The 22,694-nt window shown below is 35.9% G+C and overlaps 1 protein-coding gene across 3 annotated transcripts in view; it reads right to left on the bottom strand.

Moving 5' to 3' along the window:
- Nucleotides 1-22,694, bottom strand: part of LOC107562835 (GTPase HRas-like) — a 33,255-nt gene that overhangs the window by 3,963 nt on the left and 6,598 nt on the right. For all 3 annotated transcript variants that reach the window (XM_016247577.1, XM_016247576.1, XM_016247575.1), the window contains exons 2-3: nt 11,216-11,357; nt 7,820-7,998 (exon numbers count right to left, since the gene is read on the bottom strand). In XM_016247577.1, the coding sequence (XP_016103063.1) occupies nt 7,820-7,998; nt 11,216-11,326 (290 nt within the window). In that variant the 5' untranslated portion in view covers nt 11,327-11,357. The remainder of the gene's footprint in view (nt 1-7,819; nt 7,999-11,215; nt 11,358-22,694) is intronic.

The following is a 22,694-nucleotide window of genomic DNA, read 5'->3' as shown; positions in this document are numbered from 1 at the left end:
AAACATCTCATAACAATCTTCACATTAACAACTCACATAATAAATATAAGATTTAAAAATTCAAACCCAAATGTCCATCATTAACCATACACAAAACATCATTAACACACCACATATCATTGAAAACCATCTCATTATTTACAAGACTATAGTATGCAAATTCTATTTTTAGTCTACCAGCTACTAATTTCATGAACATCACTTCAGTGTTAGTACTATTAAACTGTAACCCTTGGTTTTTTCTGGTTTTCCATATTGCCAGTTTCGCAGTACCTAGTAAATAATTTAACAGACACATCTTCCTTCTTTCTAAAAAATTCTATTTCACACCACCTATAAAAACTTGTTCTGAGAAATCTTCACCAAAAGCTTGAAACAATCTATTAAGAACGTCAAAAAGACCTTCCGATCTTTTACATTTTAAAAACAAATGCTCCAAATTCTCTTCCTTTCCACAAAACCTACATCCCACCCCTACCGCTGGGTTCAGGTGCGCCACATGTTTGTCTGTTGCGATTGCCCCGTGAATAATCCTCCATTGTAGATCCGCTGTCCGCTTCTCCACTGGTGGTTTATACAGGGTTCTCCACCTGTCTCTCACTAGAAGTTCTGGCTTCAACAAATCTGGCCACTTTGAGATCTTTTGTCCTTTAAGCGAATCTTGATGCAAAACCTTGACTGTAGCATTATATATGGCTTTCTTTGATGTGATTTCAAACGAGTCCAACCTTGGAGTTCCAAAAGATAAAATTGAACCTGCTGGTTCATCCTCTTGCTTTTCGTGGACGACAGCAGCAACTCTTATTTTTGGAAAGTCCAGTTCACTTCTCATATCTGATAGAAATCCTTGTCCCATATTTTTCCTATAGCCACTTGGTAATGCATTTATAATTTCTTCCACCAGCTTTTCAGTCAAGCGCGAGGACTTTAAGCCTGTTACTTCTTTCAGAGTTTCCACTGATTCCCATTGGTCTTTTTTTAAAAGTTGTCCCAGCTTCACAATACCATGTCTTTGTAAACATGCACACACACTTGCAGATGACAAAAGTCTTGTCTGGACCACTGGGTTAAAAAACAACGGTTCCTCCTGTATCCATCTCCCGGGTTCGTCAACATCTCTTTCCACTTTAAAAACAGTCCTCCAAGAGTGCAACATTGACCGATAAAAAGATGTAACCTCGGACAGGTTCCATTAAAAACAGATGTCTATCCAACTTAAGACCACCTGCTTTTTGTAGAATCATTTTTGCAGTCTGAGCCCAAGCCAAGTTTTTATGATACAGGAATCTCTGTGCTGCTTGTATTCTGAAAGCGCAGATCCTACTCCGCACATCCACCAGACCTTGACCTCCCTCACAAAGGGGAAGGTAGAGTGCAGCTGCACGAATCCAGTGTTCTCCACTCCAAAAAAAATCCACAAATGTCTTCTGTATTTTACAAATCAATTCTTCAGGTGGCTCCATTACAATAAGTTTATGCCACAAAGTTGAGGCAGCCAAGTTATTTACAACCAGAACTCTTCCTCTGTATGACATTAGCGGTAACAGCGATTTCCATTTGAGCAATCTGGCAGACACCTTTTCCAGCATTCCCTCCCAATTTTTATTCTGAAATTGTGTATTTCCTAAAAAAAACACCTAACATTTTTAATCCATCTCTTGCCCACAACAATCCACCTGGTAATTTTGGAGGTCCTTGCCCACTTTTCCACTGACCAATAATAAGTCCCTCACTTTTTCCCCAGTTTACCCTTGCTGATGATGCTTTCTCATATTGTCCAATAGCTTCTATTAAAATATTAACATCATTTTGATCAGAAATAAAAGCAGTAACATCATCAGCATAAGCTGATATCGATATTCTGTACATATTATTTACATCAGGAAGATAAATTCCACTAAGATTCCTTCTTAGTCTGCACAACAATGGCTCAATAACAAGGCTATATAATTGTCCCGAAAGTGGACAGCCTTGCCTAATTCCTTTTAATACAGGTACTGGTGCACTCAACCCTCCACCAGCTTTCACAATCACAAAAACTTCAGAATACAGCAGTTGAACGTATGATATAAAATCTTTTCCAAACCCAAAATTCCTTAAAACCTCCAAAAGATATGTATGATTGACCCTATCGAAAGCTTTCTCTTGATCTAACGAAAGCACACCCAGGTCAACATTATTAAATTGATTAAAATCAATTACATCTCTTAACAAAAAAAGATTGTCCACAATTGACCTATTAGGGATACAATATGTTTGATCTCTATGAACCAATAATTCCAAAGTATGTTTCAGCCTATTTGCTAAACATTTTGAAAGTATTTTATAGTCCATACACAGTAAAGAAACAGGTCTCCAGTTCTTTAGAAGGCATAAATCCCCCTTTTTAGGGAGCAAAGAAAGGACTGCCCTTCGACAACTTATAGGAAGTAGCTTGTTCTTCATACTCTCTAATAATACTTCATACAAGTCATTTCCAAGTACATTCCAGAATGACTGATAAAACTCTGCTGGTAGTCCATCAATTCCTGGAGAACGGCCATTTGATAACTGTCTCATTGCTTCAGTAATCTCCTGAAATGTAATCCGTTGATCTAAAGAATTTTTCTGTTCATTTGTCAGCTTCGGTAGATCACTCAGCAAATCAGAAGCACATTCCGGATCACAATACTCGGCACCATACAAGTCTGTATAAAAACTAACTGCCAGTTTCTTTATTTCCACTGGGTCAGATGTTATGACTCCATCAGGCCGGCGAAGATGATACATTTGCTTTTGCTGGACACTTTTCCTTTCAAGATTAAAGAAATATGAAGAAGGAGCATCCATGTCTTTAATGGAACAAATCCTTGCTCTTATTAACGCTCCTTTCACTTGTTCTTGTAATAATGAGCCAAGTTCCTTCTTTTTTTCCAGACATTCATTTTGAACATTTCCATCATTGTTATTATTCACAAGCATATTCTCCAAAGCTTGTATATCTCTTTGAAGTTTTTGTATAGCTGTTTTCACCACAGAAGTAGAATGTGAACTATAATTTTGACAAAAGATTCTTATATTTGCTTTACCAACCTCCCACCACATACACAAATTTTCAAAAGAATCTTTTCTTAACTTCCAGTTATTCCAAAATAATTTAAAATGTTCACAAAATAAAGCATCCTGCAATAGTTTGATATTAAAATGCCAAAAATAATTTGGCTTTGACGTTCTTTTCATATTCAAACCAAACAATAGCAAATGATGATCAGAAAACCCAACAGGTAAAATAGAAACATCAGTAATTTTATTATTCCATTCTTTACGTATATAAAATCTATCTAATCTAGCTCCACTAACCACACTATTAAAGACTTTAAGCCAGGTATATTGTTTAATTCCTATATTTCTTCTTCTCCAAATATCTATTAATTCGAACTCTTTTAAAATATTTGACAATACACAACTGGATCCATGATGGGGTTCTTCTCCATTTCTATCAATAATAAAATCAACAGTGCAATTCCAATCCCCTCCAATAATAGTGCAAACATTATCATCAATTTTCAGAATAGCATTCCTTAACTTTAAAAAATACTTCACACGCTCCGGTCCATTATTTGGTGCACAAACATTTATCAATACAAACGCAGATCCCTCATATTCCACCTTTAACAGCAATATTCTTCCTTTTACGATTTCTTCTACAACTAAAATATTTACATTCATTTCTTTAGAAAACAAAATGGCTATGCCAGCACTTGTGTTTGTCCCATGACTTAAAACACTTTTCCCCTCCCACCATCTAATCCATTCAGATTCATTGTCTAAATTAGTATGTGTTTCTTGTAAAAATGCTACATTTATCTTTTTAATACTAAATAACTCTGATACCATTGCCAATTTATTTCCATCTCTACCCCCATTTATATTTAAAGAGCCCACCCTCAACAGCTCCATGAAAAGGAAAAAATATAGAGAGGACAGAAAAAGAAAAGAAAGGCAGAACAAGATCTTAACCCCATGTGATTTAAACATTTGATTTGTTTTGTGAGACAGTTGCTTTGTCCTTTCTTAGTTTTGTTAACATCTTCTTCAGTCTAAACCTTTTCTGTTTGCTTAAAGCCTCATAGCTGACATTTCTCTGCAACAATTTTACTGTATAAATGAATTTATCTACATCTGGAAAGAAATCTTTAACTTCAATATTTCTACCGAAGGTTGCATCTAGAAAGTCATTTATATCTTGCAATGTATATACATCTTCCACACTTCCACACTGTGATCCAATGTCCGATATCTCAGAGAACGTATCATCATCTCTCATTTCCAGATCGACCTCAGTACACATTTCAGCAGAATTAGACATTTCAGAATTATCATTAGAAACCCTTTCAACACTAACCGTAGCTGCATCATCATTCTTTACACTATTACCATCTACTTCAGAAACAAAGTGATTTCTACCAGAATCAACCATTTCATTAACATCCTCAGTCTGACTTTCCATCAATCCATCACTATCCGTGTTTCTCTGTGATGGAGCTTGAGGCTGCACATGCTCAGACGTTGACTTACTACTCTCACCAGTAGCAGAAGTACTAGGCCTAACTTCCACTTCACTAACCTGGGCCTTATGCGAGCATGCGTGCCTTTTGTGCCCGATGTCCCCGCACTCAAAACACTTCATGCTTCCAATGTTCGCGTAAATAACATACGCTTTCCCTTCATGCAACACTCTGAACGAAATGTCCAACTCTGATTCCTTTAAGAACATAAACACCTGTCGCCGAAAAGACATAACATGTTTCAGAGCTGCATTTTTACACCCCAGTGGAATCATCTTAATCTCACTAGCCAATTTACCATATCGCGTTAAAGCCTTCTCAATTTCATCATTCCGAATAAAAGGAGGCACATTGGATATCGTAACTCTAGTCGTTGGAGTAACAAGCGGTGAAATTATAAGAAAATCACCACTTACCACAATTCTGTCGCTTACCAACCGGTTAACTATATCCTCTTTCTCAACAAACACCACTACTGATTTATTCATCCTGGATGCCGAAGTAATGTTTTCATATCCAACTTTTTCTCCGATCGCTAGCAGCACATCTTCAACAGTGACTCCCTGCGCCGCTACACACCTGACTCCATGGCGGAGCGACACAGGTGACGCCACCCCCGCGGGGGTAGACGCCATCCCAATGCCGCCTGAAAAGTTCCAAAACACTCACAAAAAAAATCTAATGTTATTTTTGAAAGAAAATAATCATTCAAATGATTAGAAAAACGAAAAAAATAGGTAGATATACGTAGATATATAGGCTGAAAAAACCCCAAAACACCCGTCCTCTCCCCGTTAGCACCCTCACACGCACCCCAAACACCCCCAGCATGCACCGAGAGAGAGAGAGAGAGCGAGAGAGAGAAAGAAAGAAAGAGAGAAAGAAAGAGAGAAAGAAAGAAAGAAAGGAAGAAAGAGAGAAAGAAAGAAAGAAAGAGAGAGAGAAAGAGAGAAAGAAAGAAAGAAAGAAAGAAAGAGAGAGAGAGAGAGAGAGAGAGAGAGAGAGAGAGAGAGAGAGAGAGAGAGAGAGAGAGAGAGAGAGAGAGAGAGAGAGAGAGAGAGAGAGAGAGAGAGAGAGAGAGAGAGAGAGAGAGAGAGAGAGAGAGAGAGAGAGAGAGAGAGAGAGAGAGCGAGAGAGAGAAAGAAAGAGAGAGAGAGAAAGAAAGAAAGAAAGAAAGAAAGAAGGACAGAAAGACAGACAGACAGATAGCGTTAAAGTCACCAAGAAATTAAAAATTAATATTCTTAATTTTATGGTATATTGTTTATTATAAACAATGTTTTCATGCACACTATTATTTTTTTAATTCATGTGCCCTTGTAATCTTTAATCAAAATAATTTTCTTTGCAATGACATCTCTTCTCTCAACTTTAATTATAATTTAAATCATATACGTATATAAAATAAATATATAATAAATAAATAATATAAATGTTTTTAAAATGTATTTATATATATATATATATATGCAAAAAAATGCATTAATTATACAAAATGCATTTTTCTAAATTAATTCAAAGCAGTACAACAAATACTTCCGTGATGCATGAATACTTTACTTTTTAACTAATATATCATTACTTTTGTTCAGAGTGCAGTAATGAGAAAGAGATTTTGTGCATTATGGTAATAAAAATTGGTGTTTCATGTCATGAAAATAATGTGACAAATCATAATGGTCTAAAAAATATTCTTCAGTTTCTTTAAAAATATAATTTCTTATTTTTGTCTTTTGATTTTGGCGTGAAATACAACCTGAACTTATTCTTGACAGGTTGCATCATGGATAATGAGATTTTTTTTTAAATGAGATAAATAATTTTAATGTACTGTGTAAATAAATGAAAATTTCAGTGAATTTACAAGTGCGAAATCCAGTAATCTCTATCCTCCTGACTAGTTTGTCCTCTGTAGAGGACATTCGTTTTTAGTGATTTCTCTGAGACCTCACATGCCACAGCTGTATGTCTGGATGTCCTGTACAGAGCACATTCAGGGCTTTCCAGAGACACCAGATGATTGGATGTTTCACCCTCACCACTCCCTCTCCTTGGTCTTTAAACATGGCTGACATTAATTTAGTGATCAAGTGTAACACTCTTATGGAAATATGATAATATTTTGTAATGATCATTTAAATCTGACTAATTTTCATAAATCAACATCTCAGGAAAATGTTATGGGGTTTCAAATCATAAATATGACTTTCTGTTATGAAACTGGACATCAGCTTCACAGATGTCCACTGTAGAGGACACCAGGACTTAAAGCATGTTTATTACACATTTTGGGAGACACAACAAATTAATAGAGAAAGAAATGATATTTCAAAATTTCTATGAAATATTACGTATTATTATGAAAATCTTGCCAATTATTACTCCCGTTATTACACTTTTTTTTTTTTGCCCCAAAAACACATTAATATGCAAATTAGATACAGTTTATAGATACATTGTTTATACTTGGAAATCCCATTTATGGTCATTTTACACACATTTTGGCTAAAGAAAAATTGTATATCAAATCATTCTGTTATATCTTTCATAACATAGTTGAGAATTATCTTTATATAAAGTTTGGTATAAAAAATTAAAATTGATTTGTGATTAAAACAAAAATCCCACTGTTTTTGCCTTTTCATGTTTATTCATGTCTTTTTATAAAAAAAAAACCCCCAGGACTTTTCTCTACAGAGGACTTGGCACAACATATGAATAAAATATAATTTTAATATATATATATATATTTTTTTTTACTTATGCTCTAAACAATGTAACGACGTTAACAAAAAACTAAATTCACAAAACTTTTTTCCTGGTAGTCAGGAGGCTATATAAAACTATGCAATTAGGAATTTCATATGAAATTAATTTGAATTAAATATGAATGCTGTGACCTGTGCTTCAAACATTGCTAGCCAAAAGCAATGGACCTGTTTTGCTTACAAAAAATTAGCTGAAATTTTGCTAATGTGACTGCGCTTATAAACCGCATTTTCAAACATGATCACAACCAAAACACAATGACATTTGCCCTTGTAATTGAAAAAAGGTCAATCATAACAGAAGTTACTTGCATATAGAAGTCTTAAAGTTACCACTGCAAAAAAAATTATAATGTTTTTTCAACCAAACTTTATTCTGATATCCATTTTCTTGCTTCGAGATAAAACTGAAGAAATGCAAAGGATATTGAAGAGATATTTTGAGGACAAATTCCAAACAGAGACAAAGCGTTTCAGCCCGACAGCTGATTTTCAAACACACACCTGTACTGATGAATGTCCTCAAAGGACTTGGTGTTATTGATGGCAAAGACACAGAGGAAGCCCTCTCCTGTCCTCATGTACTGATCCCTCATGGCGCTGTACTCCTCCTGACCTGCAGTGTCCAAGATGTCCAGGAGACACGTCTCCCCATCAATCACCACCTGCTTCCTGTAGGAGTCCTGCAGACAAATCAACACCAAACTCAAACTCATTCACCATTTCTTGTTTATTTCTTACTCAGTAGCCAATTAGCTTCAGCTATTTCACACACATGGACATGATTTGATGTCTTTAAAACGTCTTTCTTTTTTTTTATGTGACAAATTAAGGACTTTGAGGACAAAGCGACAGGGACTGAAACAGTAAACAGACAGTGGAGATGGTTGAGTTGTGTCCTGTCAGACACATGTGTGTTAGCGCACAGCGATTGAGCCATAAAAAGGACATTGTTTGTCCAGAGACGGGCGTGGCGGGAAAAGAGGACAGAGAAAGCGAGGGACGTGTAGAAGCACGTACACACACACACACATCCCTCACGCTGAGAGCAAACGCAGGCCGAGGGGAAACTCCTGCGGTTTATTTGACACTGAGTGTGCGGAGAAACACAGACAGAATCAGTGAATGGTGGGGCTGGAGTTTATTCATTGCCCAGTGATGTTGTGAGATAGTGAAGAGACGGACCACTGGTCAGTTTAGTAAAGCATAACGTAGAGTACAAGAAAGCTAAGGATGTACCAGAATAAAATCGAACAAAAGGTTCCATTAGTTAAAGGGTTAGTTCACCCCAGAATTAAAATTAAGACCTTCGTTCATCTTCGGAACACAAATTAAGATATTTTTGATGAAATCCGAGAGCTCTCTGACCCTCCCATAGACAGCAAGGATCCTTACTCGAGGAGGCTCAGAAACGTAGCAAGGGGATCAATAAAAGAATCCATGTGACATCAGTGGATCAACTGTAATTTTACGAAGCTACGAGAATACGTTTTGTGCACAAAGAAAACAAAAATAACAACAATTTGTTGCGCCCTATAGCGCCATTTTGGAGAGTATGCATCGTATGTACGCAGATACGATGTTTTCGTTCAGATGAAAGCGTTAACAACGTACATACGATGCATGCGTCGTTTACGTTCAGTGGATACTCTCCAAAATGGCACTGGATCCTTGCGGTGTATGGGAGGATCAGAGAGCTCTTGGACTTCATCAAAAATATCTTAAATTGTGTTCCGAAGATGAACAAAGGTCTTTCGGGTTTGGAACGACATGAGGGTGAGTAATTAATGACAGAATTTTCATTTTTAACTTTATGAATCGATTTTTCGATTAATCGTTTTTTTTTTTAAATGACGTCTATTCGATATCGATTCTCAAAAGCCGCGAATCGATCTTTTCCGGTATTTATTTCAGCACACATTTAAAACAAGATCTGATTAATGTGAATTTTTCATTAGTCTTCTTCACTAGATATCACCCTTATTTACCTTGCGCGATGTTACATCAGAAAGCCTGTCATTCATTTAGCGCTTGTCATGGCCATACGCGTCATTCGCAATGCTCAGGTGAAATACTATAGTAATACTATAAATCTGCACAAACATTTGATCACGCATAAGGCGCCATAATTTCCGCAATGAATGAATGGCGGATGGCGCACTGTTTTGTTTACTACACACATACTAAAGTGCAGATGACGCTCGCGGTGTTTTCAGCTTCTGCCGTCTCTCTATATGACGATATGAACACGAATGTCATCTCCAGCTGCTCTGAGAGTCACTTCATTAGCATTTTACTGTTTAATTTGAGAAATCTACCGTCATATCACATACACAGCAGCTGCAAGTTCTTCACGGCAACCCGCCAAAATAAAAGTTTAGTTTAACGTTAAGAAACTGTCAGAATATATTACTATTTAGCAGTCTGAAGACTCAATGCTACTACTGCTAATAAATATTAATAAATCTTTATTTTTAAAGGAATTATCACATCTGTTTTCTTTTTAATTTTAACACTAAACCTCTGTTGTGCAGCACTTTGTTTGCCAAAAAATAAAAGGGTTTAATTTTCATTTGATTAGGATAAATTAAATTAATGTTTTATGCCTTCATCTGATTACCAGAAAAATTAAGAACATTTTATAGGGCCCTATTATCGTTTAAAAAAGGACCCGCTACAAAAAAAGAATAGGTTTAAAATACAGGCCTGTGGTTCTTAATTTCTTTTTATTACTTCACCATTTGTAATCTGATGTTTACTGTTCATTTTTAGCATTTGTATTAAAAACTATATTCACTGAATGTAATCAAAAAATCGGGAATCGAATTGAAAGCTTGCGAATCGAATCGGGACATCTGAATCGATACCCAGCCCTATGAGTTAACTCACATAAAGGGATAGTTCACCTAAAAATGAAAAGCTGCTGAAAATGTACTCAATTTACTAAATATTCAGCTATTTTTTTAACATTAAGATCAATGAGAAATCTTTTTTCTTTTTTTTTTTTACAGTATTTATAAATTAAATTCTTTGTTAATGTTAGTTAAAACAAATACAGCTGTTCATTGTTAGTTCATATTAGCTCAGGTTCATTAAATAATATAAACAGATATTTGATAACTGTTGAAAAAGTTAAAATTAAGATTAGTGGTATTCGTTGTTAGTTTGTGTTAATTAATGTAATTAAGTAATGGTAATGTATGAAACCCTATTTGTAAAGAGTTACCGAATTTTTACAGCCCTACGAGAAAGCCTGATATACCGTGGATTAGGGACGTCACAATGACGATAACCATGATATTTAAAAAGTGAAATATTGATGTTAATATTGCACATACAAAAACAATCGTATGATTATCCGCAATAATCCAGTGCCAGTAACTGGTTGACACTCCAACACAGTAGGTGGCAGTATTGCACCTTAACACTGACTGCCATCCATCATGAAATGGAAAAAAGACGATGACGACACAATGTGTAGCTAAAAATCTAATACAATAATGCAGCTACAATAAAAAGATATTTCATAGAACATGGGGTCAAAACAACATTGGGTCATAACTCCTATTGCATGGACAAAATACTGTAACTATCTGCAACAGCACTGCTGACCTTTATAATGATATATGACAGAGCACTATACTATTGTATGATGTTGTTACAGTTCCTAATTTCCTAATTTCATGAATTATAAAATTAATGTCAAATAGAAATAGAAATTGGCAAATAAATCAGTTATAACTGTCTAACAGCTGCAGCTGATAGGGTAAAAACACAAAAAGTACAGTTATTGATATCAACCACAATGCCCTGATGATATTTTATATATAGCTGATACGTATATATTACTGGATAAGATCACTCAATGCACACACACACACACACACACACAAGTGTTACCTCTATAGTGGGGTCGTATTCATCCACAAAGTGGTTCTGGATGAGTTGGATGGTGAGAGCGCTCTTGCCCACGCCTCCAGCGCCCACCACCACCAGCTTATATTCAGTCATTCCTTCACTCCTCTTCAACCTCTCGCCACACCTGAAGAGAAACCAGCAGCGCCATCAATACAGACAAACCTCCCACTGCATACAGATTCACCGATTTCTATTATAGACACGACAAAGATCCTCTTCAGGCCTTAAGCCCTTTCAAGCCACAAGCTTTTGAAATCTTGATGCCAAAATCCAGCATTTTTTCCAAAAAACCCTGGCGCCTAAAGGGTTAATGTATGTTTAGGAAAGGATTCGTAGGACATAATGTTTGTCAGTGGTGCTTTGTTGAAATTAGCATATAAGAAGTCCAAAGTCTCACTCTCTCAAATTTACATTTCAACTAAAGCCTGCAAATTATTACAAGCTGGTGCACTTTGGTACGGAAGTTCTAAGCGGCCAACAAGAAGGAAAAAATAATAATGCATGGCCGCTTAGAACTTCCGTACTTTGGTGCTTTTTCTGTAGTTATTCATCCATATTAAGGACCAGATACAGCAAACCAAACTAGCGGTGAAGAAAGCTGTCTGTGGTGTCGCTTCATGTCAACTACATCTCAGCCAACTGGTTATGTTTGAACACAACACAAAGACAACAGTCAATGACGTATGCATGTTCTGCACCTGCTTGAGAGGAAATTACTCTTAATACCAGTAGGTGGCAGTAGTTTGTATGCGTCACTCTAAAAAAAGGAAACCGTAAGTGCTAGGACTGCGAATATACAAACCATAAACAAAGCAACGCTACGCATTTTGTTTACTTTGTCACTTTCACCGATTTTTTGTCTTGTGTACTAGTCTGCAAAGCTGAACTGTGGAAGCCCGTTTCCGCCATTGAATTAAAAAAAAAAGTTTATATCTCACACTTCTGACTTTATTTCTCGCAATTGCGAGTTTACATCTCACAATTGTGACTTTTTTTCTCAGAATTGACAAATAAACTCGCAGTCGCAAGTTATAAAGTCAGTATTGCGTGATATAAACTCACAATTGCAAGAAAAAGTCAGAATTGAGAGTTTTTATCTTGCAACAATTACTTTATTTCTCGCAATTGCGAGTTTATATCACACAATTCTGAGGAAAAAAAAAGCTGTAATTCTGAAAAATAAAGCCAGAATCGTGAGATATAAACTCAATTGCGAGTTATAAAGTCAGAATAGTGGGATATAAACTTGCAATTGCGAGAAATAAAGTCAGAATTATGAGATATAAGCTCACAATTCTGAGAACATAGTCTTTTGTCCCCCTCAGAATTGGACTTTATAACTTGCAATTGTGAGTTTATATCATGCAATGCTAAGAAAAAAAGTCAGAATTGTGAGATGTAAACTCGTAATTTAATTTTTTTTTTTTTTTTATTCAGTGGCGAAAATGGGCTTCCATAATGAACAGCCAATCTGGGATGGGTTTCCTAAAAGCATTGTTAGCCAACTATGATCGCAAGTTCCCTCATTAGCAACATAGTTTAACAATTCGATGTTTTTAACGAAACAATAATTCCAACAAATATTCGCAAACAGTATCGCAATCTTGTGGGGGTAGAACTACAGCTCTTACTATACTTTTACTATAATAAAACGCTGGTTAATTTTCGTAAGGGAAATGCTGTTGTTGTCTAAAAGAACGGCCAAAAGACATAAAACCGTTTCAGTGTTTAGTTAAAAACGGTGTTGTGTAAATACCCCTTTCGTCCACCAAGACCAAGAATCATGGAGAATTTATCCTAAAGAAATCTAGAATGCTCTTTCATATTCCACTGTTTAGTATTCAGTGAACAAACTCACACAGAACTGCAAGGAAGATAAACTATGAAATATGAAAAGCATTCTGGAACTTGAAATAAGAGCCAAGCTTGCAGCGCTCCAAGCTTTTATCTGATAACTGATCATTTTGTGGGTTTCAGTTCAAGTTTCAACACGGTCTAAAACAACATTAACTCTGAATGTGATCCAGCTACCGTCCCTCACTGGTTTTATTATCATAGGCTGGATGTAGCTGGTTTCGGGTGGTTGATGTTTTTTCCTGACTGTGAGGTCCTGTGGTTTCAGTACAACTGCATTTCCAAAGAAAAAGACAGCTCCTGAGAAATGCAAGTCAGTGTCTACTATTGCCTAATTTGACAGGAGTTATTTATTTATCCAGCAAATGACAAGTCAACATCGCTACAAATTAAGCATTCATTCCCACAACTTTTTAATTTATACCCTTATTTTAGTTAAAACGTGGCCACGACTTAACTAAACAAGGGCACCAAATTGGTACAATGTGGCCACGATTTAACTAAAACAAGGGAACCAATTAGTACAAGGCTACAATTTAACTAAAACCAGCAAACGAATCAATAAAATAATCCAATTACATTTGTTGGAAGAACTCTTATCACTCTTAAAAGGATAGTTCACTTAATTACTCACCCTAATGTCATTCCAAACTAGGGATGGGCATTCCAAGCAAAAATAATATTTGAAAATCGCTGGGTATTATTCAATTATTATTCGCAAATCGCACCCCTCCCCCGCAAGCACACACAAACACCCATAAACATAGAGAGACGGGATTCACTCTTTCAATCTGTATGATAAACTGTTTAATTCAGTAGATAGGCTACCTTAACTCAAGCCATATGATTGTAACATGCTGAAACATATTAATATAATAAACATGACCGAATGACGGCATTTATTAACATAACAGTCCATCGATTCGCATAAATCAACTGCTCATAAGGCTAGGACATTTCCATTTCGAAAAACTGAATCCCTAAAGGGAATAGGTACGAGACGTGAAGAAAAATATACTTCAATATCTTCTGTCGCAATTATATCGTTGGGTAATTACTAGAGCCCGACCGATATATCGTTGTGCCGATATTATTGTCCGATATGAGCCTGTTGCCGATATATCTGTATTTTTTTTTTACAGAACATATAACGCAGATAAAATGCTTGAAAGGGTGTAATTACTTAGTTTGTCCAGCAGAGCATGCTCCATTGTTTGCTACTGGCGACCTGGATAAAACGCTTTAAGGCTTAAGTCTATGGAAAACCACTGAAACTTTGAACGGCCATATCTCCGTAACGGCGTGACGGATCCGCACCAAATTCTGGGGATCCCTTCAGCCCGAGGAACCCTCTCGAACGCGAATAGAGTGCATGTCTAGAGGCCCACTTTCGAATGAGACCACCCCCGCGTCGATAGCCCCCGGGGTTCGGGAGTTACGGGTGGTTAAATTCGTGGTCCGGCGCCGACCGATCAAGCGATCCCGGGGGGCTACCGACGCGCGGAGGGTGGCATTCGAGAGATAGTGACACCAGTCAACACTTTCCCTTCAGTAAGGAGGAGGGGGGGGGGGGGGGCCACCGGCGGGACGGGGGGTGGGGGTCGAGAGGGCTCCTCAAGCTGAAGGGATCCCCCGAATTTGGTGGAGATCCGCCGGCGCGTTCGCGAGATAGTGACACCAATCAACACTTTCACTTTCGCATTCAAGCATTGTCTTATTCGACCGTAAGTGCCCTGCGAAGTGGACTTCACATGAAATTCCACCATGATTCCAGTTCCAAGGGAACATACATGTTACAAACAAAGGGCATTAAAGTGCGCGAGACGTGAATTTATATTGTATATATATCTTTGTCACGTCATAATAAGTGTTTGATCACCACATTTGAGTGATCATTGCAAAAAATGTGTTTATGTATATATATATATTGTTTATGTATATACTTTATTCTATATATAATACCAGTCAAATGTTTGGACCCTCGAATGGGAAAGTGTCCAAACTTTTGACTGGTACTGTACTATAATATACACAAAGAATATCGGCCGATATATCGATATCGACCTTTATTTACTCCCTAATATCGGTATCGGCCCCGAAAAACCCATATCGGTCGGGCTCTAGTAATTACACTGTATACTGTAAACTGCAGGCATCAGGGAGTTGTTATTAATATGCGGGGCATTGAAATCACTTATGAACGCAAGCTTGTTTTTTACTTTCACTTTCGAGATTCGCGATCACATGTACAGAGCAGCACTCGGCAGTACTTACCACACATTTTTAAAGATTAGATGTTTGTCAGTGGTGCTCAGGATCTGCAAATCATTCGCCATCATCCTATCAGTCATCTCTCCTTACTCTGTAAGCTCTGTAACCATGTCTCTTTAGTGGCTCCGTAGAACGTGCTATTTGTTTTTCGCACCTTTCTGAATACACCTTTAACCCAGGCGGGGGTGTTTGTGGTCCTCACAGCGCTCTTATTTGACATCGTCCCAAGTTACTGTAACCATTATATGCTACGCAAGTCTTTTTTTATGCCACGCAAGTCTACAGTGTGCGCGTGAGACAATGTGTTCTTCTGTTGTCTTTGACAGCTTTTAGGTGCGTTGCGCCACATGAACGCGTCACCACCGCATCAGCACGGAAAACATGGGAAATTTTTTTAAGACAATAAATCGCACAACCTATTCGATATTCTATAATTAAATCAACTAATCGAATATTAGAAAATCGTGACCCATCCCTATTCAAAACCTGTATGCTTTTCTTTTTCTGTGGAAGTCAATGGGGTCCAAACGTTTGGAGGTCATTGACCTTCATTGTATAGATTAAAAAAAAGAAATGAAAAAAACAGACATTTCTTAAAATATCTCCTTTTGTGTTCCGCAGAAGAAATAAAGTCATACAAGCTCGAAATAACATCAGGGTGAGTAAATTATGATAATGTTTATTTTAGGGGAACTATCCCTTTAATGAATATGTTTACATATATGATGCTATAGTGCATAATAACTTAATAATGTGTAAGGTTATCTAAATACATTCAACCATATTCTGATCTCAATTAATTAAAAATAACTAAGTAAATAGAAAAATGATTCTTATTTTTAAAAATGTTTTACATTTATTTTTCAAGATATAATTGCAAATATCATGAAATTAATTCATAAATATCCTCATGCTTCTTAAATGAGGACTGTGGCATTGTAACGCAACTAAATCAACAGTCAAATCAGTTTTTCAATGTGTTTTTTTTAAACAAATATAGTTAATCAATCAATATTTTGGAGTCACACCATATGACATTTCACAATGCGAACTAATTAAAATTTCGAACTTTTATCCATTTGAATTTAAACTTACTTTATCAACCATGACACCCATTTAAATTCCCCCCCCCCACCACATGTTGGTCATACCACATGACTTTAATTTAGTGAAAGAATATTAATAACAAACAGTGAAGCATTTTTTCCCTAAGAAATATTAATGACAAAAAATGGCAAACTAGCATAATTTTCAAGAAATTCTTTCTTTTAATGAGGCTTTTTTCTTCATTATTATATTAGGACAGTCGCACCACCCTGATTTTTAACAGTATGCCTCCAAATAATAGTAAACTAATTTTAATTTAGAAATAAAAAAAAAACATTAAAAGTTTATTAAAGTCATTCTGTGTATGAATTTTTTTATATTTGATGGTCACACCATATGACATTTTTGGTGTTATTAGTGCTAAATTTAAACTTTTCTTGAAATTGGTATGACATTTAAAAAAAACATAATACTTAACATGAATATAGTATATTCTTACATGAATAGTATTGAGAGTCTAAAAACATTTTCTTTATTGCAGCCCCACTTATTTGTCATTGACCCTGCTGCATACCACATAAATCACTACAGAGTTCACTTTCAGACACAACAACAGTGGTGAACATCCATGACAGCACATCACCAGACAGACTATATTAGTCCCAGGGTGTGGGGTTTTATTATTAGATATCTATTTGTTGTCAACTGGGCTTTAAGCGTAGCTCAAGATCAGCAGAGGTGTGTCTGCACTCTGCAGCGTTAATGATTAATGAAAACACAAAGTTTCTTGGTACTATGGAGACTGAAACTTATGAGAGTCCAGCACAATGTATCTGTGAGTGCTGGACGATTAATGAGTAACTCCACACACACTCCCGACACATGCTCTCACACACGATTGAGCTATTAAAGGCAAAGGGCAGGGAGTTCATACACAATAGACACTCGTATGTGTACGACTGCCTCAAATCATTTAAAGCCAAACAAAACATTGGGGTAAATGCAGTAGAAGAAATAAAGACTTATGAATAATAACTACATAATTTAAATTTTTACACTGAAAGGCTTAAAAATCAAACTTAGCCGACCCTCAAGTCTCTAATATTCTGGTCCCTAGATATGGACTTCAATGAAAATCGATGGAATTTTTGCCCGTGTTATCATCCACCTTGAGAAAATCATACTTTGATAACTTAGACAGGCAATAGCAAAGTTCACTATAGGCTTGAAAAATGCAAGTACATGAACCCAGATGCTTCTAGCTGCACAATCTCGGTTTTGTGCATCACTGCATTCTGAAGCACAACAGACAAATTTTTTTTTTACGCAATGTAGTTTTTTTGCTTTGTTTTTCTAAGAAATATGAATAAAAAATATGCCAAACTACCATAATAAAAAAAAGTATTCTTTTAATGAGGCTTTTTTCTCCATTATTATATTAGGATAGTTGTACCACACTGACATTTTTTACTTTATGCCCCCCTCAAAAAAAAAAAAACAATATATATATATATATATAGTTTATTTAAGTAATTCTATGAATTATTCTATATTTGATGGTTATACCATATGACATTTTTAGTGTTAAATGTAATATTTTCTTAAAAATCATCTAAAAAACATTAAGCATAAATTACATTAATCAAGAACACAACTGTTTTTTGTCCGTACAATATAAGTCGATGTTCTTTAAAATATCTTCTTCCGAAAAAGAACCTACATTGGCTTTGGAACAACATGAGGGTGAGTTAATGATGACAGAATAAAGACTAAAAAAAAAGAAAATTGTACAAAAAAATAAATAGTAACATAGTAATTTTTTACTAATATGTGAAAAAGCATTTGCAACAAATTCACCTTTCATAAATGAGACATATTTGTGAAACAGAATATTCAACTGTAAATAATGTTGGGTGAGACCAGGGTTATTTATAGTTAAGCTAAAACTAAAACCATAAAAAAAATTGATAAACAACAACAACTTGAAATAAAAAAAACTTATTTTATTTCAGCTAATTTCATTTTTCAAAATAAATAAATAAATAAACTATATAGACATATTAAAAGACAACAAAAACATGAAAATGCCAAAAACACAGAACAAATTTACCAAAACTTTCAAATTAACACGAAAGCAGAAAATCTTAAAACAAAAACACATTAAAATATTAACAAAAACATCTCAATGAAACTAAAATCAGGATTTGACTGCATTGTGATTTCATTGGTTAATATTTTTTGCCACACCCTCGTGCTTTTGGTTACATCACAAGAAATGTTGTTTCATTATTACATTTACATTACATTTTATTACATTTCGAAGAAAGATTACAAAAAATAATATTCTGATTAAAATTCCATGAACTGATAAATTGCACACAGTAAGATGCAGGTCATTTGTTAAGAAAGTCAATATGTCATAATTTGTGATTAAAAAGCCTGTTGATATCAGGAAGTCACTAGAATCTGAAAGTCCATTAGTCATTCTCAGGGAAGTGTGTTATGCGTTTCTGATGTTTGTAGTTTTGTAAAACCTGAGGTGAGTGACAGACAGTGCCACTTTCCGTTTCTTTTTAACACGGATGAACAAAGTTTGCCCAAATATAGGACATCATTTGAATAAGCCCTCCAACTAAACTAGGGCACAGCAAGGGGAGGATGAATGAGTAACACACACACACTCAGGGCAATGCAAGTTTGATTAGGACCTTCTGTCAGTGTGACATGTTTTTTGGCATGAACACTGGATCAGTAGAGACAGACGGTCTAAGACTCATAATTAGCGCCAAAGTGCCTTGGGGCATCAAAAGGGTCCTAATGAGCCCCTGTAGCCCTGAGCTGTTTGGGAATAAACCGTCTAAACCTCAGACAACACTTCGGTGTCCTGAAGCGAAAAATATCTTAAGTGTGTTTCCTGGGTGTTGCTAAGGTGTTTTTGGTATGAGGTTTCTAGGATGTTACTTTCTAACCTACGACTAAAGTAGTGATGCAATGAAATTTCGGCAACCGAAAATATTCAGCTGAAACAGCAAACACAACTAGTTGAGTAAACTAACTTTGCAAACAAACTTTGGTGTTGGCTTGACAAAGCCTTGTTGGAAAGTTGGAAATAACTTTGAAAAGCTTGAAGTTAAAAGATTTCATGCAAAGTCAATAACATGTTATTAACATGTTCTAGCACACTGCTAAAATGTTTAAGCAAGTTGCTAACAAGAATTAACATTCTGCCGACATGTTTTAGCACATTGCTAACTGAAATTGGCATTCTGCTACCATAACACTTTGCTAATATATTTTAATCCATTGCTAGTGTTTTAACATGTTGCCAACATAATTTAACACATCGATAACAAGATTTAATGCACTGCTAGCTAGGGCTGTCAAAATAACATTCGAATTTCAAATATTCGTTGAATTAAATAAAAAATCCACAACGTTTTTGCATTCGAATTTTAGGTTTGTGTCAGCCGTCAGGCAGCCTTATCAGTGGCGCACGAAATGCGACGACGATGTAAGTGTCATTGCATTTTAATGCTTTTGTTAGCCTATCCAGTTGAACCCACTAGATGCGATGCTGCTACATTGTTAATTCATATATTGAGGAAAACGAGAGCATCCGTGTGGAGAAGATGTTGTTTTACATCAAATCTGAAACCAAGCCGTTCACACAGAACGCATATTTATCACATTTTCTAGAGGGACATCATTCAGCGTTGCACTCGCGTCTCGCACAAGAGAGCGGCATGTTTAGAAAGCCATGTAAAATTAATGTTAGTTCAACTTTTAAAAAACACGTCTCAAGACTTTATGGCGGTTTTTCCCCATCCCACTGTATCTCATGTTTTAAATGAAGAAAGTAGCCTACTTTTGTGATTGGTTTTTGGTCCTTTGTATTAAACTATACACACATGCATGGTGCTGTTTTTTTTTCTAATTGTTTAAGCAACTTTATTAATTATATATGGTTTATAAACATAATTTTAAACATTATGCGCTTTTTTCTCCAAAGAAAGTCGTGTTATTTTATTACGCTTTGAAGAAAAGTGCATAATATTTTGCTCGATGCGCCCTCTTGTGGCCTCAGGAGAGAAGCCAAAAGCTTTTTTCCCCTTAATTGAAATTATGCCTTTTAAATTTGAATATAATTTAGTTTAAGTAGAAAATTCGAATTTAGTTTTTCAGTCATTTTGACAGCCCTACTGCTAGCATGTTGCTAACATATTTTATCATGATGTTAAAAAAGATTTTTTATAGTTTTGATCGGCCATTTAACGAAAAACTTTGGTCCAGTCATTTCGTAAAGATATAGCAACCCGAGTCAGGCCAGTCTGAAGGTCTGACATGAGTTTGGTGGTTGTAGATGGAAAACTCTAGGAGAAGATTGAAATCTTAAGAAAAGCTTAAATATCAGTCAGTTGCCAACATAATGATTTTGGAATTAATATTTTTTAGGGGTTGAATTCACTGACCAAAACTGAATCTCAAACAAAGCGTTTAGACTCAGTCAGCGTCTCTTTCAAGCACACAACGTGGATAAACATGTCAGCAGCGTTAGGGGTTGAATTCACTGACCAAAACTGAATCTCAAACAAAGCGTTTAGACTCAGTCAGCGTCTCTCTTAAAAGGACACAACGTGGATAAACATGTCAGCAGCATGAACACCGTTTCCAAAAATGATGCTAGAGTAGCAATATGACAGATTTGTTCATCTGAAATACTGAGATGCGGCCCGTTGCCCAATAACTTTACTGTGAACTTTATCACCTGTAAACATGAACAGCACACCGAGTTCAATTACCCAAATTTAATTAACAAAACTTTTCCGTTTTTCGCATAAATGATAACTCTAACTCCGGTTTCTGTTAATTTCCTCTACTTTTTCAGGTATTTGCCAAATTTCTAATTTTGTGACAATGTCATGTATAGTTCACCCAAAAAGCAAGCTTAGGCATATTTAATTTGGTATCAGATTTGGCACATCAACTATGCTAAATCCTGAAGGTCACACATTTAATAACATTCTTGATATTTTATACATTAATGTAAACAGCTGTGAAAAGAAACCGGATGCGTGTCAGTATTGGGTCTGTGCATTTGGTCTTAAAGAGACAGCAGCCTATAAACACCTGCTTCTGTCTGCTAATCAAACACCACAGCTTTAACAAAGATTAACCTGTATGCAGTGAGCACTACTGTGTTGTTTTACACTTAATTATTACAATTCTGCACCTGAATACTACTGTTACTGACTTTATTTGTAACTTTAAGTTGTATTCATCTATGCTTGTAATTTGTGTAATTGTTCTTTATTACTGACTTTATTAGTTAGTAGTTTCTTTTGGGGTATAAATGTGCATAAAGCACGCTTTTAGCAATAAATGAATTTCTTTCTTTCTTTTTTTGCTGATCCGTGACTCAAAATACATAGTATGATTCGAACCGTAAGTTTTGTGATCTGTTGCACCACTAATTTTAATGAACAATACTTAACGGTTTATCATTTGTGTTAAAAGCAATAATTTAAAAACATGCCATTTGAACTATTTTGGAGTATCACATCATGAGATCAGTATTGTGTATTCCTACGTCCCTAATTTATTTGATTTAATTTCAGTTACTGAAAATGATTTGTAATGGTTTTAGTAAATAATTTTCCGCACTGGCTTTTACTGATGAACTTAACTGGTTTAACCTGGCAGGTCTTTGGCTAGTCTAGCTGATCTCCCATCCTAGAGCTGGGCGATAATTCGATAACGATAATTATCGCGATATAATTTTCCTCGATCAAACGATATGAAGAGTTCGATAAATGTTCGATATAATGTTTATGCGCCAAAAGCGGAACAAAACACTACTTTGAATCATGCCACACGGATCATTTATTAGCTCGGATCAAAGTTCAAACTGTTGCGTGTCGCGAGCTCAGAGCAGATGTGTTTACTCGCTCACGTGAGCACTAAACAGCGCTGAGAGATCCAGCAACTGGTTTAACCTGGCAGGTCTTTGGCTAGTCTAGCTGATCTCCCATCCTAGAGCTGGGCGATAATTCGAAAACGATAATTATCGCGATATAATTTTCCTCGATCAAACGATATGAAGAGTTCGATAAATGTTCGATATAATGTTTATGCGCCAAAAGCGGAACAAAACACTACTTTGAATCATGCCACACGGATCATTTATTCGCTCGGATCAAAGTTCAAACTGTCGCGTGTCGCGAGCTCAGAGCAGATGTGTTGGTTACACTTTACTTGAAGGGGTGTGCATAAGACTGACATGACACCTTCA

Source organism: Sinocyclocheilus grahami, unplaced genomic scaffold, assembly GCF_001515645.1.
Source record: "Sinocyclocheilus grahami isolate Dianchi unplaced genomic scaffold, SAMN03320097.WGS_v1.1 scaffold843.1, whole genome shotgun sequence".
Classification (NCBI taxonomy): domain Eukaryota; kingdom Metazoa; phylum Chordata; class Actinopteri; order Cypriniformes; family Cyprinidae; genus Sinocyclocheilus; species Sinocyclocheilus grahami.
The sequence above is the reverse complement of the archived record's forward strand: the minus strand, read 5'-3'. Positions and strand labels throughout refer to the sequence as shown.